We start from the raw sequence: 18,199 nt of genomic DNA, 5'->3' as shown, positions 1-18,199 counted from the left end.
AACCCCATATCGCAGTATCGATGACGAAACACTAGGTAGCAGACGTCTCGTGCTGCTTCTCGGTCCACCTACGTTCGGCATGATCCTCGCTATTGCGTTCGATGCCTTCGCCGACTTTTCGCAGGCGCAGTGGACGTGGTTGTTGAAGCTCAACCGGTCGTCGATTATCACTCCCCAATGCATCAGTGCACGCTTCGATGCAATCACGTTTCCTCCGACGGTGATCTGCAGCTTGACCATGTTCATACAGTTCTCGATAGCGTCTACTGTCTCCGTCACCTTCACTTCATCTAGTGTCTCACCCATCACCATTAATAACCGAAACCCACGATTTCCTGGGCAGCCGCATTGTGAAGATCCCATCGTACATCCCGTTCCAAAGAGTTGGACCGAGAAGGGAGCCCCGAGGAACTTTAGCTGTGACTCGCATTGACTTCTGCCCTTCGTTCGTCTCGTACAGCAGCACTCTACTATAGAAGTAACTCTTCAGGATCCGGTATGGTCATTCGCAGCCCTGCAGCGATAGTTTCCTAGCTGGCGCTGTTCAACGGATTCATCACATCTATCGTAACTACAGCGCAGTATCGATCTCCTTCTCTAGCTTCCGTTTAGATGCCTTTTCATCGCTCCCTAGCATTGTCCGAATTAGTTCCAGTATCGATACTTCTTTGCGGAATCCAAACTGCATCTTGGACTGTCCGCACTCACCCTCTGTGCGTTTCGTCAGTCTGTTAAGGATAATTGTTTGGAGGAGTTTTCTGAGTGTGTCCAGCAAACATATAGGCCTATACGAGGCTGGATCGCCCGGGAACTTGCCTGGTTTTAGCAACAATACCAGCTTCTGTACCTTCCACATTTCGGGGAAATTGCCTTCATATAGACACTTCTGCAGCACCATCCACAACATGTCCGGATATGCAGCTTTCAGCGCCACGTTTGGAATTCCATTCAGAAAGTTTTCTTTGAATTTAGTCGCCTTAACGCTTCTTCGAGCTCGTCGTTAGTCACTTGCCTCTCGTCTGTGTTTGCTCCTTCTTCTTAGCCGTACGGTGTCGGTGACCAGGTAGTTGGATCGTGCTTCGGGTAGAGATCCTCAACGATTATCGATCGTCGATGGGCCCTGGCTGTCCCCAAGCGCCCCCCCCCCCCCCGCTGGACACCACTGGGTGGCGGAGTTGGGGCAGAAACGGCTACCGTGCTCAAAGTTACTCGCCATCGATAGAGTACTTGACAATCTGTAACTGTATTAGTGTGTTAAACGGTTTGTTTTCCTCCACCTGTCATAGATGGAGGAAAACAAATCGAAAATAACTTTTCGGTCGGATTATTTTCATGTTGGAATATGACCAACCGGAATTGTACGTCCCCCGAATAAGTTTTACAGCGACATAGAGCATTTCAACACTATTATAAATACTTTACGAGAGCTAATTCAAATGTTTAAATTGGCTGACAGTTTTATATATGACAGCTGCAGGAAAACAAACCCCCAAGTAGTGTGGGTGAAATCGTTTGCATAGAACTCTATAGTGGATAGTGTTGTGTTCATGAAAGGGCTTAGCAAAAGCTAAACCCAGTCTACAGTGCTCTTATATACTGCGGCGAGCAGTATCGAAATGTAAACAAACACATATATAATAGTTTCAAATAAATACCGCTCAGCTGGACTCGAGCGGCATAAGTTTATTGAACCTGAAACAGTGCGCTTGTTTTATTAGCCGAAACTCCGTAGGTTCACTGACCCGATTCCCTTTGAAGTGGGATGTAATAGATAGTACGGGCGGATAGTGGTGCGAAGTAGACCCATGTAAACGTGTTCCGGAAGTGTAGAGCGAGAGAAGAAAAAGGATGGCCAAGTGGTGTGTTAGCTTACGGTTATTCGGCGAACATTTGTGACCCCCTGAGTCTTTAGATCTTCACCCTTATTCTTGTTTACAACGAGTGCAATATTCGTTAGAAGGTGGTTTGTATTTCCGTTTACGACAGCAAAATCAAATGGGCTAACTATTCGTTCGAATAGTATTCGAACGAATCTCGCACTCATCGTAAACAAGAATATGGTGTATATCTTTGGCGCCAGGATCGTAAATGACACCCTGAACTATGTTGAGGGTTGGGTGGGGAATAATCTCCACCTTTTGGCCGCCTATAAGTTGATCCAACTGCTCTAGAACTATAAAAGCTTTCTTCGATCGGGTTGTCGGCGGTCAGCAGCAGGTTGATAAAGGAGCAAGTTTTTTTTACTGATTTGAATCTTCTTTTTGGTGGAGACGCGATCAGTTCTTCTATTTAACGTTGGAGTTTTCATGAGGCGCAAGTGGTTTACCTTCTTAAGAGTTTGCGCTCCTGATACCTGCTTCGATTTTGACAACACTTGTTTCTCGCGGAAAAGCCGTAGTATGCTTGGGATTTCGGTAGGGCACTTGAGATTCGTCCCTCAGGGCACTTGAGATCCGTCGGGTCAGCTGATTTTCACTCTACTAATCGGGTCTCTGAAAACTGTTCTCTCGTAAACTATCGTCGAGGTAGCGGAATGCTGCGACGATTGTTGCAGGATTGTAGAAACCGAGCCCAAAAAGAAATGCGGATAGTTTATGTCGAGCACTTGATTATTCGACGGAATACGGAACTGGGAAAAAAAATCAACCTATCTAGGAGCTGGAGCGACCAAGTTGAAGGGAACCTACAAACTTAGTTGAGCCCGGCAATTTTCCGCACACTTGGAGCCACTTTACCGAGATCTCAGCTAAAAATAACTGTTCAAGAATTTTCGGTAAATTCATTTTTAGCTGAGATCTCGGTTCTAGGCAAAAAATGCTGAGGTTCGGCAGAAAAAATTAAGTGTGATAAGGAGTCTTCTTCTTCTTCTTCTTCTTCTTCTTCTTCTGCTGTGTGCCGACGCCTCCTGTCAGTGGTAGCTAAGGGATGGCACAGCTGTGTAGCTATATTGCCAGCAGTTTTGTTTTGAGTCTGGAAGACTTTTCAGCATTTTTCTTTGACTTTTATGCCAGTATGACATTAGAGCTGCGATGGGTAGCATTGTTTTGTTGGTTTTTGTTTATATTGAATTTCTAGTTTCGCGTAGGAAGTTTACTACATTTTGTAGAAGCATTGTATCTTTTTTCTCATAAATTTGATAAATATTGCAGTATTGGTCTAAATTGTATACCTTGTTGTGTTTTTCACACAAAAGAATATGACGTGCTCCGAGTTGTCTAATACATCGCAGATGCAGTCTTCTTTAATTTTCATTTTGTTTAGGCAGTAATTAGAATAATCTTGCCCAGAGAGCAATCGATTTAGTGTGCGGACTTCGGTGTTGTTTAATGGTAACTTGTGATGCCAAGGTTTCGTAGGGATCGTGTTGATTATCTGGAAGAATTTTCTGCCTTTTTCAAACTCTGTGGTGTAGTTGAGGTACCATTGCTGCGATTCCTCTTCGCTGATCGAACCGAAATAATTTGTAGCATCGTGTATTAACATTTTGTTGTTGCAGATGTTTTCATTTTTTATACCAGCCTTGCCTGTTGGTCAGCTATCCCATTTCCGTTAACGCCAGTATGTCCGGGTATCCATTGGATTGTTGTTCCGGATGACGCAGCCATGTCCAAAATTTGATCTATTACGCAATCTCTCTGCCGTTTGCCAATGTTGCTTTTTATTAGTTCGCATCCGGTCGAGTCAGTCATAATAACTGTGCCCGATAAGGTGTTCCTCGTGATGTATTGTAAGGCAACGTATATCGCCTCTATTTCTGCGGACATAATGCAGATAGTGTGTTCCAGACGTAGGCATATCCTAATTATTCTTGATTCGTGGTATATTCCAATACCGCATGTTTCACCGTCGCTGGATGCATCCGTGTAGATTATTTGTCGTTCATTATACCTCCCGTTCATAATGTAAGTTGTTTCAGTATTTTGTCTTTTTTGGCCAGAGCTCTTCATTCAGAGTGGTGGAAACTCTCACCTCTTCGTATCGGTACTCATTTTTTATGAGATGTGACATGTTTTGCATGATATGCTGGTGGCGAAGATATGTTTTTTTCTGTCATGGAAAGCCTGCTTTCGTCATCCGTGTCCAGCTGCCTTAATTGTTCCCATACTGGAGTTCTGCCATAGCAGTCTTTGGCCACTTGTCGACCTACAACTTTTAACCTTCTGAAGCGCAGTGGCGGCTGTGCTGAGATAGCCTGCAAAGTGTTCAAAGGAGTCGTTTTTGTACAGCCGGTTAATTTTCTTAAGCACGAGTTGATCTTTTCTATTTTGCTCAGATTGGAAACGCTGGCCGTTCCGTACACGCTTGCACCGTACTCAATGAATCCTCTAAAGAGAGCGTTATACACCAAAGCGAGAGTTTCAGGGTGGCTTGTCTAGTAGTAAACCTAGATATGTATGCATTCTTACCGTTTCGATCTTGTCATTTCCGATGTAAATTTTAAGATCTTGGGGACTATTGTTAAAAATAATCGCCCTAGTCTTTTGGACGTTGATAGTGAAATTGAGATGGCCAGCCTTCTCCGTAAATGTGTTGATGAATCGTTGCCCTCGCGCTTCTACTTCGATACTTCGTCCTATTATTATCGCGAAGTCGTGCCGATGACTGCACCAATACCACGCCTTTTACTTTTATGCTGTGTAGTGTCGTTGTGTATATGTTGAATATTGTAGGCGATAGGACGTCTCCTTACGGTAATCCTTCGCTGACATGGCATGTTAGATAGTCGTTTCCCACTCGTATCTGGATCGGTCTGTTCGCTAGGAACGCGATCATCCAACTAGAGAACTCCGGTGGAATTCTACTGGATAGCAGCGTTTGCTCCAACACCTCCACTTTGACTGCGTTAAACGCATTAGAAAGATCGACGAATACTACTGCAGCGATGTGATTGGCACGTTTTATCTGTAGGGGAGACTGAGGAGACTTGATCCCCTTTTTTATTTTTCAGTCCAACTCCGTGGAATGATTAAAAACTATGTATTTTTTTGTAGTTTTATATTGTTTCTAGGGATGACTAATAATCATAAAAAATTACATGGAAATATTATACTGGACATGAGCTATGAGCATTTCTGGACAACAACAAAAAAATGGAAAATTCTTAGATTAGTGGAGACTTGATACCTAATTTGGGGATACTTGATTCCTTTATGAAAACGTGTTTAAAAGAGCATGTAGGGTAATAAGCCTATTTTTGCCCTGTTTCTACTATCATCCTACCCATCTGAAGCCTTTGGTTAGAGTAGCGTCTGCCATCTTTGACGCATTGACTCAAATGGTATTGCGATAATGGGGATACTCGATTAGAGATTTTGCTGCGCTCAAACAGAAGATTTTCACCATTCTCAAGACAATTTTGTTATTATATTGGCTCTTAATAAGAGGAGAATGACCTTAACGTTAAAACCTCTATAATCGAAATAAAAAATGGACCTTAATAACAAATCAAAGAAGCTGAAATAATAAAATTATTGTAGTAATAATGTGGTGTCCTTCTTAATAGGGCAAAAACGGGTACGTTACCCCATTCAATTTTTATAAATGGATTGTAGTATTGATTAAATTGTTATGATTAGATATTATTATTTTTGTTACTACATATTACGCATCTCTCACCTGATTTTTTTACGAATTCCCCAAATCTCCGTGCAATTATTTGAAAGCTGTCTTTATTATGGTTGAGGAACGTCAAATGTGGGATGAATGGTTGCTACGTATACTGTAGTAAACAATTACAGTTATGTTTCTTTACGATGAAGCGTTCATTTTTGACATTTTTTTTATGACAACTATGACTTCAATTGTTCTGGTGTGAATTTGGTTATTTTCAGTGGTGTGTATGAAGTATGGCGAAGGGGATCAAATCTCCACGAATTTGAAGGGATCAAGTGAACCCATAGCATCCATTTCAGCAAACTTTAGTAAAAATATAATTGAGCAAAAGAATCAGCTCAATCATAACGTATTCATATAATTGACATTCTCCTGTAATTCTGTATGCAAAAGTAGAGTATGTAGTGGGTGATTTTATCAATTTTATAAAAGTTTGAAAATTTGAAAAATAAATCTTCAGTTCTCGACAAACATATGATTACGGCCTAAAAGCCAACTGTCAAAATCCACTTTGAATGGAAATTCCGGACAAACCGTTACACGCCAATCACAGATGTTGATAATAAACGAAAGAGAAAAGTTTTCTCTTTCATAAACTGTTGTGAACTGTGTTCGACTAGTAACGGTTTGTCTGGAATTTCCATTCAAAGTGGATTTTGACAGTTGGCTTTTAGGCCGTAATCATATGTTTGTCGAGAGTTCTTCTGGGACTTTTTTTAAATCGGTAAAAATTCGGTTACACAAAAGTCCAAATTCATTTTTCTGTGTTAATGAAATTTATGTTTAGATAAAACTACGCAACTTTATAGTATATTCGATTAATGTATTCTGAGCTGCCTTTGAGTTACAATGATGGGATCAAGTCTCCTCGGGGATCAAGTCTCCTCAGTCTCCCCTAAGATTTTATTTGTCAGATATTCTAAGCAACTTACTGTGGACATACCCTTTCGAAAACCGAATGATAATTGTGGCAAGACAGCTTCTGTCGATAAGTGGTGTTGCAGTTTCTTTAGTACAGCTGCGTTGAGGATTTTTAGTCCACAATTTACCAAGGATATTGGCCTAGTTCCTTCTACGGTTTCCGGATTTTTTCCTGGTTTGGGAATGGCTACAATTTTTATGGTTCTCATTTCCTCGGTTATCGTACTAGTTCTCCACATGTTGTTCATGTCTCGAATGATGCTGTTGCGGACATCTGGTTTTAGGATTTTAAACAATCTGTAGGTAATACCATCGGGTCCTGGCGATGATTTCGTTTTTGCTGCTAGAAATGTTTCCCAAAAACTAGGTGTGATAATGTCGTATGATGGTAGATAGCACGGCGTAACATCAAGGTATTTTTCCAGTGAGAAGTGTGTATCAAGAAACTTTTGTGCCATCTTTGGGTCCTCGTGTAGCAGTACATTTTCAACTTTTTTTCTTCTTCCATTCAGATATCTTATTTTGTCCATATCTCTCTCTCGATGGTGTGCGGGAGCCGAAACAACCCACAAATTCCTCAAATCGTTGTTTCGATGCCTCGTTCTTCTTTTTGTTGAAAACAGCTTCTTTCCTTTTAAATTCTATCAGTTCCGTCATACCACCATTTCTGTTGAATACCGCTCTGGCATCCCGTTTATTCTGCCAGGCCTTACTAATACTAGGTCTATAGTAGAGGGTTTAAATCCTATTTCGGTCGGAACGAAGGTTGGTTGCCCGTCGTTCAATAGGATAACATTTTCTTCGTTTATTAGGTCAAACAACGCTGTTCCTTTATTATCCGAATGTATAGGGTCCCAGGAGATGTGGTGGGAGTTGAAATCTCCCCCCATTATCGCTTTTGAGAACTGCTTCAGCTTTTGAAAGATGTATTTGAGGCTCGCTTTGAGATCTAGGTGAAATACGTTCGGAGCAACATATACTGACACCATCACCAAGTCAATACTGACTATTTTTCTCGCAATTGCTTGGATCTTCTGGAAATTCGGTACTTTGATATCGCTCGGTCTAATATTTTTGTTTATAATTAATCCGGCACCACCATATCCGTCGTCCCTTGAGTTCAGGTATGTGAAGTACCCTGGCACTTTATATTTCAGTTTTTCGTGTTCTTTTTTGTCCTGTTTCTACACAACTCATCTTTATTTTTTTTCAAGGCTTTGTATATTTAACTGGAAAATATTTATATTATTTGTCATCTTTACTCACTGTTTGTAAATTCTGTCCGTATGGCAATCCGTCTTACCATTTCTTTGGCTGGATCTGTCACGAGATCTGGATGTGTTCCTACGTGGATCTTTCTTATTCTGTTGGTTGGCGTTTGCTACCGCGCCTACGTCTGCTACTGTGTCATCACCATCTTTGCCAATGTGCTTAACCATTTGTTGTTGTAAATTTTGCTTTCGTTGATCCTCAAATCTTTGCGCATATCGTTCAAAATCGTCGACCCGAAACTTATTGAACAGTGCGACTCCGTTGCACTGCTCTTCAGCTCCTTCCTTTTTCTTCTTTTTGTCCGCGAACACTTTCACTTGCTGTGAAATGTTGACCTCCTCAATAGGACGCTTCATGTTTTGTTGTTTATATTGGTGAGCGTTAACTGGTTTGTACGTTCCTTTCGTTATTTTTGCGTAGCTATCCGGAATTGTTGGGAATTCATCGACGTTTTCCAAAATCTCAGAGCGGTTTTGCGTTAACATGGGATTTTGCTCTTTTGCTTCGAGATATGTGAGCGTTGTTTTTGCCATGATGTTCTTGATATTGTTCTGGCGAATTCGTTCGGGGCAGTTTTCATCGGATGTTTTATGTTCTTCGTTGTTTCTACAGTAGAGGCATTTTGCTTTATTCTGGCAATCTCCTGTGTCCATTCCATCGTGTTGGAGTGTACAGTTCGAGCATCTCATTTTGGAGCGACAATTGTCCATTTTGTGATTGTATCACAAGCAGTTAAGGCACAGGACGGATTTGTTTACAAAAGGTCTTACCGAATTGATGCAGCAGAAAAGTCGGACTTCGGTCGGCAGCTTACTGGCCCGAAACACTATACTGATTCTGTGCGTTGGGATCTTCTGTCCTGTTTCATAGCGGTGTAGTCTGTTGATTGCAAGGATGGGGCACTCACTGGTGATATTTTGTCTGATCTCTTCCATATCCATATCGATAGGTACTCCGGAGACAACCCCAGACACGGATACAAAACTGCGGGGAATAAATGCTTTATAGTTGTTGTTCTTCAGTAGAGAGTCCACTTGTAACTTGTTTGCCGTTTCGTAATCTTTCATAGGGTTACCAAATTGGCTGAGAGCGAAATAAGGACATCTTGAATTTGCCATTTAAGCCAATCCATTCTGAAAATGGGATTGATTTTTAAAAAGGTGATGAACACACCATTATTTCAGCCAGCACTCAACAACATGAGAAACGTGAAAAAATTAGTTTGAAACTTTACATCACGAATAACATTAATCAATGCTATAACGAAGTGAACAATTATAATGGCGAGTAAAATATTTCATTCGCATGAGTGCACTTAATCTAATTGATTTCAAATATACCATAGGAGATTTGAAGTAAAATCAAGGACGCTTACCCAAATCATCAAAATTAAGGACATGTCCTTTAAAATAAGGACGGTTGGTAATCCTATCTTTCAGGAAGACGAGGATTTTGTTCCGCCCTAGTGCTCGCATGTTGTAGATGCTATTTTTATAGTCCTTCTGCTTGCTGACCAATCTTCCTAGGGATAGCTTGTAGATCCTTTGTTCTCCTTGGTTATCCGCCAGCTGTACAATCACTCTGAATGGAGACACATCCTGTTGGGTGTATTCATACAACGTGTAGTCCTTCGACGGTGGTCCTTTATTTTGCCCTGTGTCATCGGGTGGATCCGTCATAGCGTTAGGTTAAGTTTTCGTTGCTCCTCTTCTCAAGTTATCTGTGCCTTTTTATAGCTCTTCCAATAGATATCCCAATAAAAAATCTCGCGTTCAAACCGAATAATTCGAAAAAGTACTCGTTCACTCTTAGCGTCTATTAATAACAAAATGGCGTCTACTACAGGTAGTTTTTCCGTTCGCAAAAATACGTCCGTTTCCTGAGAACGACTGAAAGAAATGATAAGGAGTCTTCATGCTCGGCGAAGGTCAGAGTGGACTGGAGACGACTTCCTAATACAGCAAAGGACATCACCGAATTAGACTGAGTGGTAAGATAAATAAACATGCCGCGTTTGTTTACATTAACTTAAACTACGAAACGAACAAGTGCGTAAAACCAACAAAACCATAATCGCTCCTTCGATAATCTCAGTCAACAAGAAAAGGTTATTCGCCACCCACATAACAGCACAACCTATTCAATCCCCACACAATACCACGACGAACAGGTTAATTTAAGGCAAGGCTGACTGGCTGCAAGACAGGACTATTGCTCTAAGTGGGGGTCGCCTAAATTCCGTATCCCGTTGTGGTACAAATTGCCGATCAGTAACAGTAAAAATCAATATACACGTATGCATTACTTCCTCTACCTCTCTCCTCAAACAACAAAAAATTGTTCAGTGAACATTCAAAGGCAAATAAACTGTCGTCCAGTTTGCGGAGGTGGAATTTAATGAGCTTATTTGTTCCGGTAGGTTAAAAAATTCCGGTTGCCGAAATTGAAACTGATGAAAACATTCGATGTTGAAAGTGATATTCTTCGTGCTTTAGCTTCGAGATTGGAGATTTTTATTTTTGTAATTCAATTTATTATTGGCTTCGCATGCATCGATAGAGTATTTATTGTTTCTAGTTGCATTTGTTGCAGCAGAGAGAAAGGATACACTTGAATGTTTGATACGGCTGATAGATGCTATATACGTTTGCAGAATTTATTGTATTATTGTGTAAATTACAATCTCAAAACGATACGATTTCTCTGTGCTGGTCAAGTGTAAAATAGTTTAACTATTAGTGGAAATTTTAATAAATAAGAATTAATAAAATGAGATCTCACGCCGTTGAAATCATAGTTTTACGAATAATGGAACTAATTATAAATGTGAAATCCTCGTGAGCATTACAAATAACATACATACGTTTAAACACAGTAAAAATGAACACAGCTTTAAGCATACTGATAAAAATGCAATGCATATAACAAACCAATGAAAAACTTAATTACTTAATCCTTCATGATATTCACTGCACATTTCCTATACGCTAAAGACATTATCCTGCCTATAAGGAATATACTTTTCGTCATTCTAAACCGATTTACATTTATATGGTAGTGGCCCTCGTTTATCTACTTTCGATTCTATAAATTTGGTATTGTGGAAATCAAACCTCAAGCAAGTCTTAATTTTTCGTTATAAGGAATGTCGTAAAAATACAAGATCAGTGTGCTATTATATAGCGCTTTGTTCGCTGTGATAGTGCGATTTGCTGCTTCCTACAAACGGTAACTTCCGAAATAATTTTTAACGATATTTAGCGATAGAACTTGACTTCAGCCTCGACACAGTCCTTCATTAGTTCATCTAGCTCTTGATTTGGTTCTCCGGAGTGTTCGCCAATAAAGCGATTAACCTCATCGACGCAAGTGCGTTCGAGCGACATAAGCAATTCTCCCACATTCTCCCATTTCCGATTTTGGTGCAGCTTGTGGAGCAAAGTTTGATTCTCACCTTCGAGAAGTTTGGTCAGAGGCGAAATCTTCGCACCCGAAGTAAAAATAAAAGGCTTGAAAACCGACTCTTCCGGATTGGGAGTAGCGGTGAGCCAATGGCAAGAAAGACCGCTGCTCGACAGTACCGAAACTTGGCTTGAAAGAGACAATCTTTCCGCGCCTACGGTTCGCAATGTTTTGAACATCTGAAGCAATCCGAATGTACCTTCTCCGTTTGGTTCTCCAGTGGGCCATGCCCTCGCAGATTCCGAACCAAATGCGGCGCTAAAGTTAAGCTCAGCAGAACCATCCCATATACCAGCTGCTTGGAGTTTCGAGTGCAGATCCACCGAGCTACGGTCAATTTTTGAACCAACCGACAATCCCGATGTAAGTGCTAAACAGCTGGTTGAGATTTTATGAGCCGCCCACAAGCTTCCCACAATATTCAACAGCCACGCTTCACTGGGATCACAAATTACAAAAGCAGCTTTGGGGGCGTCTTTACTTTCGCCGTCTGGTCCCGAAGCAGCATTTAACTTCGTCATGATGTCTATGGCATCGGATGCACTAGCTCCACGTTCCAGACCCAATCTGCAAAAGTAATAAAACTCGCAAATCAGTTTTACAAACTCGTCAAAATATCATGTAGGCCAAAAACTCACCTCACCAGATCAGTTGCGTTAAGTTTGCCATCTAACGGATGGCCATCGCTGAATGTCAATCCTATACTCACACCTTTCTCATTTGAGCCACTCTCCGCTCCCCATAGGCCGGCTGGTTGACTCAAAATCACAGACAACGTCGCCACTCCGTCAATTTCAGCCGAATCACACTGTGGAAGATCGAAAAAAAGAAAGCGAACATGAATCAACTTGGATTGCAACAATTTTGAAATATCATTACTTTCAAAGATCCGCTATCCTCGGAAGCTGGATAGTAGCGAACTTCAGTAACGGCAGACTCGTCCGAAGGCGGCTCCCGAAGACCATTCCGACCATAGATAATCGTTTGATCCGATTCGGTGATTGGAGCCAGGACAACAAATGCTTCACCACAGATTCCAGACATTTCTTTTTATCCCCCTGTCTCCCTCTCTTTCACTCACTTACAACCCAAATCGATAATGAAGTGAAAGTTGGCCGTCTGTAAAATCTGAAATAAAATTTTGTTATTGTCTTTGAAGCCAAAAATCTGTACGCTTGTGCTTACCGATCGTGTGTAAATCAATACACAAGTTTAATTAACTTTCGGCACAACTTTTAGGGCTGATTTTCAAAATATTGTCACTTTTCACGCTGGCAAAAGTTAATCGCAGACTGCACTTTGTGATGAATAAGAAATTTTGTACCCGAACCCGATGCCAAGCAGACAGAAAAAAATTATTGACATTTCCATTCAGTCCGAGAGCTTGGTGAATAAAGTAACAAAAGTGAGTGCCCTATAGCAAGATGTAGAGAAAGGTGCACTGAAAAAAAATCTATGGTATCTGTGACTCGACTTTCGTGGTTGTTTTAACTATTTGCCAATATAGCAGTAATGACCATGAGATCGGTAATACTAAATTTCTGTATCCTGTAAAATACTAACAAAATCGATTATCGCTTAACTATACTGTTGTTATTTATGACAATTCGAACATGCTCACTCCAACAATATCTACCATCCAAAGACTGACAATGGGATAGTTAGAAGTACTACTAAAATTAAAGTAAAAATGAAAATATGAGCATGGTGAACATCTTGAAAATAACCAGTGTCATTGTTATAACTACTTTTCGTATGATTGTTCTCTGCACAATATAGTAATAAGTAGTAAACACTGAATATATAGTTATTACAGGAATGTGAAGGTTGAAATAACCATATACACCGTTGATGTGGACATGAGCCTTGTTGTAAGCACCTTTTGCGTATAGTGAATTTCAACTGACAATGCTTTGTATTACTTACAACCATAAAACTTGTCAATGTTTGCATTCCCATTATGTATTCCTACATTATGCAGCCATTACAGTGAAAAATTGTGAACTTGGCATACGAGCGAGTTTTTGACGCACTTTTTTATTTTAATTTTTTAACTATTGCAGTAATATTATTTCTGTGATATGACTGGGTTGTGATATAACTGTAGGGTTGCCACCTCTGGCGAGGCTTTGACCCGGAGATTTTCACTGATCTGGGGGTGGTGGATTTTCAGTGGAACTAGAGAGAAATTCGAATCAAAGCGATTGCTAGGCATTTAAGAGCACTTCAATCGCTTTTTATTACCACGTTAAAGTAAAACTGTAAATTTTTCACGCCTGTGAACGGTTTTATCGGTTTAATGTAGTGTAGTACAGTCGAGATTCGCTGGTTGGACATTTTTTAACTGGACCGCTTTTTAGTTGGACCTCCGCTGGTTGGACCATTGTCCAACTAAAAAGCATCTGAATGGCAAAATCTTATGTCAAATTTACTTTGACAATCAATCTGACAATTATTAGAGATGTGAATAGATGCAATTACACTACTAACGTCTCCTTTGGAGAGTTTTTGACATGTGTCAGTCGGTCCAACTAACGAATCAAATTCGTTAATTGGACAGAGGTGTGGCCCAACCAGCGAATCACGACTGTATTTCACTTCCCCTACTAAGTGCCAAGAATACAAAAGCACCAGCTACTCTCACTGTGGAGATCGAACGAGCATTTCTCTCCTCCACAACTAACAGGAGAAGGAGAGCAAAGGAGGCAGAGCTGCGACATCACACTATGTGGTGTCGGTTATTCGTCACCAACAAATTTTAATTTCGCAACAGAGGGGCAAAACTCACCTCCCTAGCCCAGTTAAGAATCGCAACAACACCGCAAGAACTCGTTTGATGTTGACCTAGTCAGTTGGATTAGAACAAATCTGCCAGACCTTAGTGCAGCTGGTGATGAGCACCACTAAGGGTGAAATGATTTGGTAAAATTGCAGTAAAATAACTTTTTACACCATTTTGAGCGACTTAGTGGAATGCAACATTTCAATTGTAGCACATAGCGAAATATTACTTTCCTTAACCCTCCGGAAGTCGCGCATATGGCTTACCGAACAAGCAGCCGCTGGTCCCCTAAGACGATTTTACTAGATTTTCAGAGCAGCGTACACTCAGTGCACTAGCGCGACTTCCGGAAGGTTAATTTGTAGTAAATTTTATTTGTTTTTCAATTTCATTGTTTTGTGAAAGAAATTAGCAATATTTGGTAAACTCTTCGCCACCTTGAAACGAAGGGTTGGCCGGGAAAAATAAATCTGAATTAGAGTAATAGTTAATTTAGACTTTTTAAATATTTTGTAAAGAATCAATTAATTCCATAAAATTTAATCTATGCTTCTTCCCACCAAACCCGGAGAAATTGATGTAAAACCCGGATACCCGGAGAGGGCCCCCGAAAACCCAAGTCTCCGGGTCAAACCCGGAGGAGTGGCAACCCTATATAACTGATATAGTGAAAAGCCGTTGTGTGATCGAATCCCAGCCAGAAAAATAATTACTGGGTAAAAATGAGCGTAACACTAGCCTTACAAATGGTCTGTTCCAAGGTCTGACACTGAGAATCGAGTTCTAAGTCTTACGAAACAGAAAGTTGTGTTCCGCAACGTGTTTGCTTTACTAGATGCAGTAAGTACTTCAATTTAATTCAATAACGACGTCTTAAAATCATAAAATTTTCGATGTTTTTAGTTAACCGTAAAGGCAGGAAATACAAGGACGATTTGGTTGCCGAACAGATTATTTTGAATAAAAAATATATGCATGTCATTAATAAACTAAGAGACGCTTTCCAAAAGCTACATTGACTGAAACTTTCTTAAATCTTTATCATCCATCTAATTATATTGGCTTGCGTCATTTTCAAAATAACAACGATATCCCTTTTTGAAATAAATAGGCAAAAATGTCAAAATCTCAATGTTTTAGTTAATGCAAACAGACTTTAATAGTCAGTATGACTATGCTGATTGTTATACCAAGCGTTCCATAATGGTCATTTATACCACAGAGTGTTCAATTGGACTATTATGCGTAATGCATGGTAAAACATTCCATTCTTCTGATTTAGTTACAATAAACAGATCCAGGTCAAAATAACTATGCATATTGTTAAACTGAGTATGCCACTTATATTGGTCATGCTTACAATAGAATGTTCAATAGTACTATTATGGTCCAAAGTATTAAGATAGTGAATTGAACATGCACACAGAAAAAAAATATTGGTAAAAGTAAGAGTGTTCCGCTCTTAGCAAAAAACAACCAACGCATATTCTTAGTTTAAAAATAAAACTTTTGTTTTGACTACTATTCTTCATCAAAGTTTAAGTGACCTGATACTATAGTCGGTTAAAAACCACTATACTTATGAAGTCGAATTAACCCCCTCATATGGTAAATGTTACCACATAATTTTTTTAGTGTGGGAACATTTGATACTTTTAAGTGTATTTGTATTATACTTGCAAAATTAAGCATGGCGGCCGGGGCCCTTGAACATCCGAACGAGCATCCTGATTCTTTAGCGAACGATGAAAAATGAGAAAAAGCCGAGCTTCACCTCGAATCTACCGATTAGAACACCGAAAGAAAACTTATGGCAACAGAAAGACCCACTATTTGTATGTGCTTTTCTTCTTCATATCCTCATGTTTTTTCGACTTCATCAAAGAAAAATGACAACCGCACTCACACGCAGAAAAAAATGTGCACACCTGTATCCGTCTTGGCCCTATAGCCCTATAGAGTACTTGACAATGTGTAACTGTATTAGTGTGTTTAACGATTTGTTTTCCTCCACCTGTCATAGGTGGAGGAAACCAAATCGAAAATAGCTTTTCGGTCGGATTATTTTCATCATGGAGCTTGACCAACCGGTATTGTACGTGTCCGTAATAAGTTTTACAGTGTCATAGAGCATTTCAACACCATTATAAATACTTTACGCGAGCTATTTCAAATCAATATTAATTCGTCAAAAGGGCGAAACTGTTTTTTGTAAACAAACTTGTTTCGCTCATTAGTCTGCTGCAGAGTGGAATTTCATGAAAAATATGCGTTATTGTAAATTTTTACCCTTCGTAGAAGTAATTTCAGTTGTTTTCTGCTTTGAAATTATAGTAAATTAAGAGAAATCATCAAAATAAAAGTTTGTTTACAAATCTTATTCGCCCTTTTGCAAATTTAATATGGAAATGTTTAAATTGGCTGACAGTTTTATATATGACAGCTGGAGGAAAACAAACCCCCAATTAGTGTGTGTGAAATGATTTGCATAGAACTCTATTGAATACTTTACGCTGACATCACAAATGAACTGAGTGTTCATTTTTGACAGTTCGCTTGTACTGTTTACATGGACTTAGAAAAATTCTTTACAATTTTCTTCGAGCAAATCTAGTCGTCGACAAATTTTTCTTAGTCCATGTAAACAGTACAAGCGAACTGTCAAGAAAGGTGAGGTTAACTGTGCCAGTCAAGAACCTAATACGTACGTCAAGCTGTCAACAATGTAACAGCAGGCACTGAACGCAGGAATCATGTAAAATTTATATGAAAACGCATTATTTTCCATGCAGCTTTTCACATAATTCTCAAGTGTAGATCCCATAGAGATTTCTGATACGTGAAATACCAATGATAATTATTGATTTTGGTCAATAGATTTTAACTGAAATGTCAATGAGGATTATTGTTTTCAATAATAAATTTCAACTGATTTATTAATAATACTAAAATGGATTTATTTCTAGTTCGGTTACAATTATATCATTTTTGGTCATTTAGCTTGTGTAGCTTTCTGAGATACCTGCGAGATTTCGGAAGACGTACTGGAACGAGAAGCTTCCAACATATCTGGCGCTTGGCTTCCAAAAATAGTCGACTTCTCTAAAAAATAGAATGGAAGGAATGGAGTTTGTCACAATGATTTTATAATTGATCGTAAAACTTTCATGGCGTTTCCTCGAAGCATTAACGCATTCGAAAATTGCGTTGCAATCCCATTCCACGTTACCCTGCTCTAAAATAGAGTTAAATTAGTTGATCGAACTGCAAAACTTTTAACCATTGTTACCCGCTTGGAAGAAAAACGGGCAGCCAGCAAAAATCCGACAGGATTCCGGCAGCTGTCAAAATTATCAAGATGGCACTGCCAGAATTCAGCTATACTCCTTCCAGTTATGGCAGGCAGATTCGCCTCGCCGGTTCTGGTTTGTTTATCGTTGTTCCATTTTCGCCATATTTAGATGAAGAAATAAGGAGAAACAAAGATTTTGGTTTCAAACATGGTAAGTAATATGGATTTCATGTCTCCAGACATGTTTTTGCCATAAATTTACATAAAATTCAAAAAAAAAATTAAGAAAAAATGCAAGCAAAACCTGAAGCGGTACAAAACCGGTCCTGCCGGTGCGTGCCTGGCAGAAATCCAGCAGAAAAAACCGTTAATAACCGTAAGGCGAAAAATTCTGCCAGAAACGGTTGTTGCATTTGAGCCGGCCGGCTGGGCAGCGCTCTGCCAGCCAGACCCCCAGAAATTCTGCCAAACTTTTTATTTCGCTGCCGGCTATCTGAGGGGAATTCTGCCATGCACGTCCGAGCGGGTACCACCATTGCATTTTTACATCTTGAATGCCTCGTGGTGCTCACAATGGTACTCATTTCGATAACCAGTCTACCGTGCTGAACATGAGCTTCGTAATTTACAAAACATCATTTTTTTTGAAGTGTGTGTTCAGAGCTGCCATTAATGCAGATTTTTCTGTAACTCACAGATTTTGAGGCGCAGGTTCTCAGATCGGAAACAGAATAAATTTTAATGACGATTTCCGGAACACAAAGAAGAAGTTCACAGATTTTGTGGAAAAAATTAATGATAAAACGTTTTCAACTTTTTCTAATAATGACCACTCAACAAATTATTGTTAGACTAGT

General features: G+C 39.8%; 1 protein-coding gene across 1 annotated transcript; it reads right to left on the bottom strand.

Moving 5' to 3' along the window:
- Positions 1-10,309: 10,309 nt before the first annotated feature.
- Positions 10,310-12,618, bottom strand: LOC131683625 (secernin-2). The gene is made up of 4 exons (XM_058965759.1): positions 12,454-12,618; positions 12,148-12,396; positions 11,907-12,076; positions 10,310-11,835 (listed from the first exon to the last, which is right to left on the bottom strand). Exons 2-4 carry the CDS (start codon positions 12,310-12,312, stop codon positions 11,064-11,066), a joined length of 1,107 nt encoding a protein of 368 aa, XP_058821742.1. The 5' UTR covers positions 12,313-12,396; positions 12,454-12,618; the 3' UTR covers positions 10,310-11,063.
- Between the last annotated feature and the right edge of the window lie 5,581 nt (positions 12,619-18,199).

This window comes from Topomyia yanbarensis, chromosome 2, assembly GCF_030247195.1.
Source record: "Topomyia yanbarensis strain Yona2022 chromosome 2, ASM3024719v1, whole genome shotgun sequence".
In the NCBI taxonomy this organism is placed as follows: domain Eukaryota; kingdom Metazoa; phylum Arthropoda; class Insecta; order Diptera; family Culicidae; genus Topomyia; species Topomyia yanbarensis.
The sequence above is the reverse complement of the archived record's forward strand: the minus strand, read 5'-3'. Positions and strand labels throughout refer to the sequence as shown.